This window comes from Limulus polyphemus, unplaced genomic scaffold, assembly GCF_000517525.1.
Source record: "Limulus polyphemus unplaced genomic scaffold, Limulus_polyphemus-2.1.2 Scaffold654, whole genome shotgun sequence".
NCBI classification, from domain to species: domain Eukaryota; kingdom Metazoa; phylum Arthropoda; class Merostomata; order Xiphosura; family Limulidae; genus Limulus; species Limulus polyphemus.
In genome coordinates, this window is record NW_013666264.1 from 88700 (window position 1) to 89774 (window position 1075).

Sequence of the window (1075 nt, forward strand, 5' to 3'; positions counted from 1 at the left end):
AGTGCTGTATCTGTGTGAGAAGTTCCTTAATAGACATCATCTTAGTGCTGTATCTGTGTGAGAAGTTCCTTAATAGACATCATCTTAGTGCTGTATCTGTGTGAGAAGTTCCTTAATAGGTCTCTTTCTAATTGATATATATTTCTAATGTAACATTTCACTAATATTTTCTATTAAGATAATATCTTGGTAAATTTCCATAGCAACCCAGATTCAGAATCAAGTTGAAGCCACTCAGTGCCTTTTGAAGATAGTAAAGTGTTATGTTGAGGATGCAGACTGTGCATTGTTCTTGCATGAGTCTTGTTTTTCTCACTTATTGTGCTTCTGTCTCCACATGTGTCAGGATACTGATCTGTCCAAGAACTCAATAACTCTAGTGGAGAAGATCAGTCACGTGTTACAGGTTATATCTCAGCAGCTAGATGCAAGGTAGGGCAAAATAAATTATACTTTTATAGAAAATTTGTTTCATTTTATTTGCTATTTACTGTAACCTCTGATAACACACTTGTACACATATACAGAATGTCAGTTTAAATACAGAATTACCATTTCTTTTTTTCCAGCAACTGATATTAGCTATGACTTTAGAGTAATCAACATTCTTTTCTTTTTTTATCTTCATTTAAGATAAGTTATGTTAGCATAACCATTTTTTATTCTGAACCAATATCATAATACTGTAATCACACAATTGGATTTATGTTGTTAATCTTCCTTTTAGTCACATTCATTGAATGTTGATTGAAAGCATTAGTTCAGAGACTATTGTACTATCATATGAAATAGTCCTTGTTCTTATGTTTAACAAATTAAAATTTAAATATTGAAAATTTTGTGAAATTACAAATTGAGATGGTTTTTATAACTTGAAAAATATTGTACTTTTAATTAATGTTTAATGAATTTCACTGTTTCCAAATTAAATGTACATGATTCTTCTATGATGTTTTCATATTAAGTAATATAGCCATCCCTAAAAAGGTAAAAAAGGCAACTTGTATTGACTGATATACACTAAGTGGTCACAAGTAAATAGACACCTAATTTTTCATCATATAACTGATTTATG

General features: G+C 29.8%; 1 protein-coding gene across 4 annotated transcripts in view; it reads left to right on the plus strand.

Moving 5' to 3' along the window:
- LOC106459728 (MMS19 nucleotide excision repair protein homolog) overlaps window positions 1-1075 on the plus strand; it is a 94001-nt gene that overhangs the window by 69170 nt on the left and 23756 nt on the right. For all 4 annotated transcript variants that reach the window (XM_013919383.2, XM_022386266.1, XM_022386267.1 and 1 more), the window contains exon 17: window positions 204-432. In XM_013919383.2, the coding sequence (XP_013774837.2) occupies window positions 204-432 (229 nt within the window). The remainder of the gene's footprint in view (window positions 1-203; window positions 433-1075) is intronic.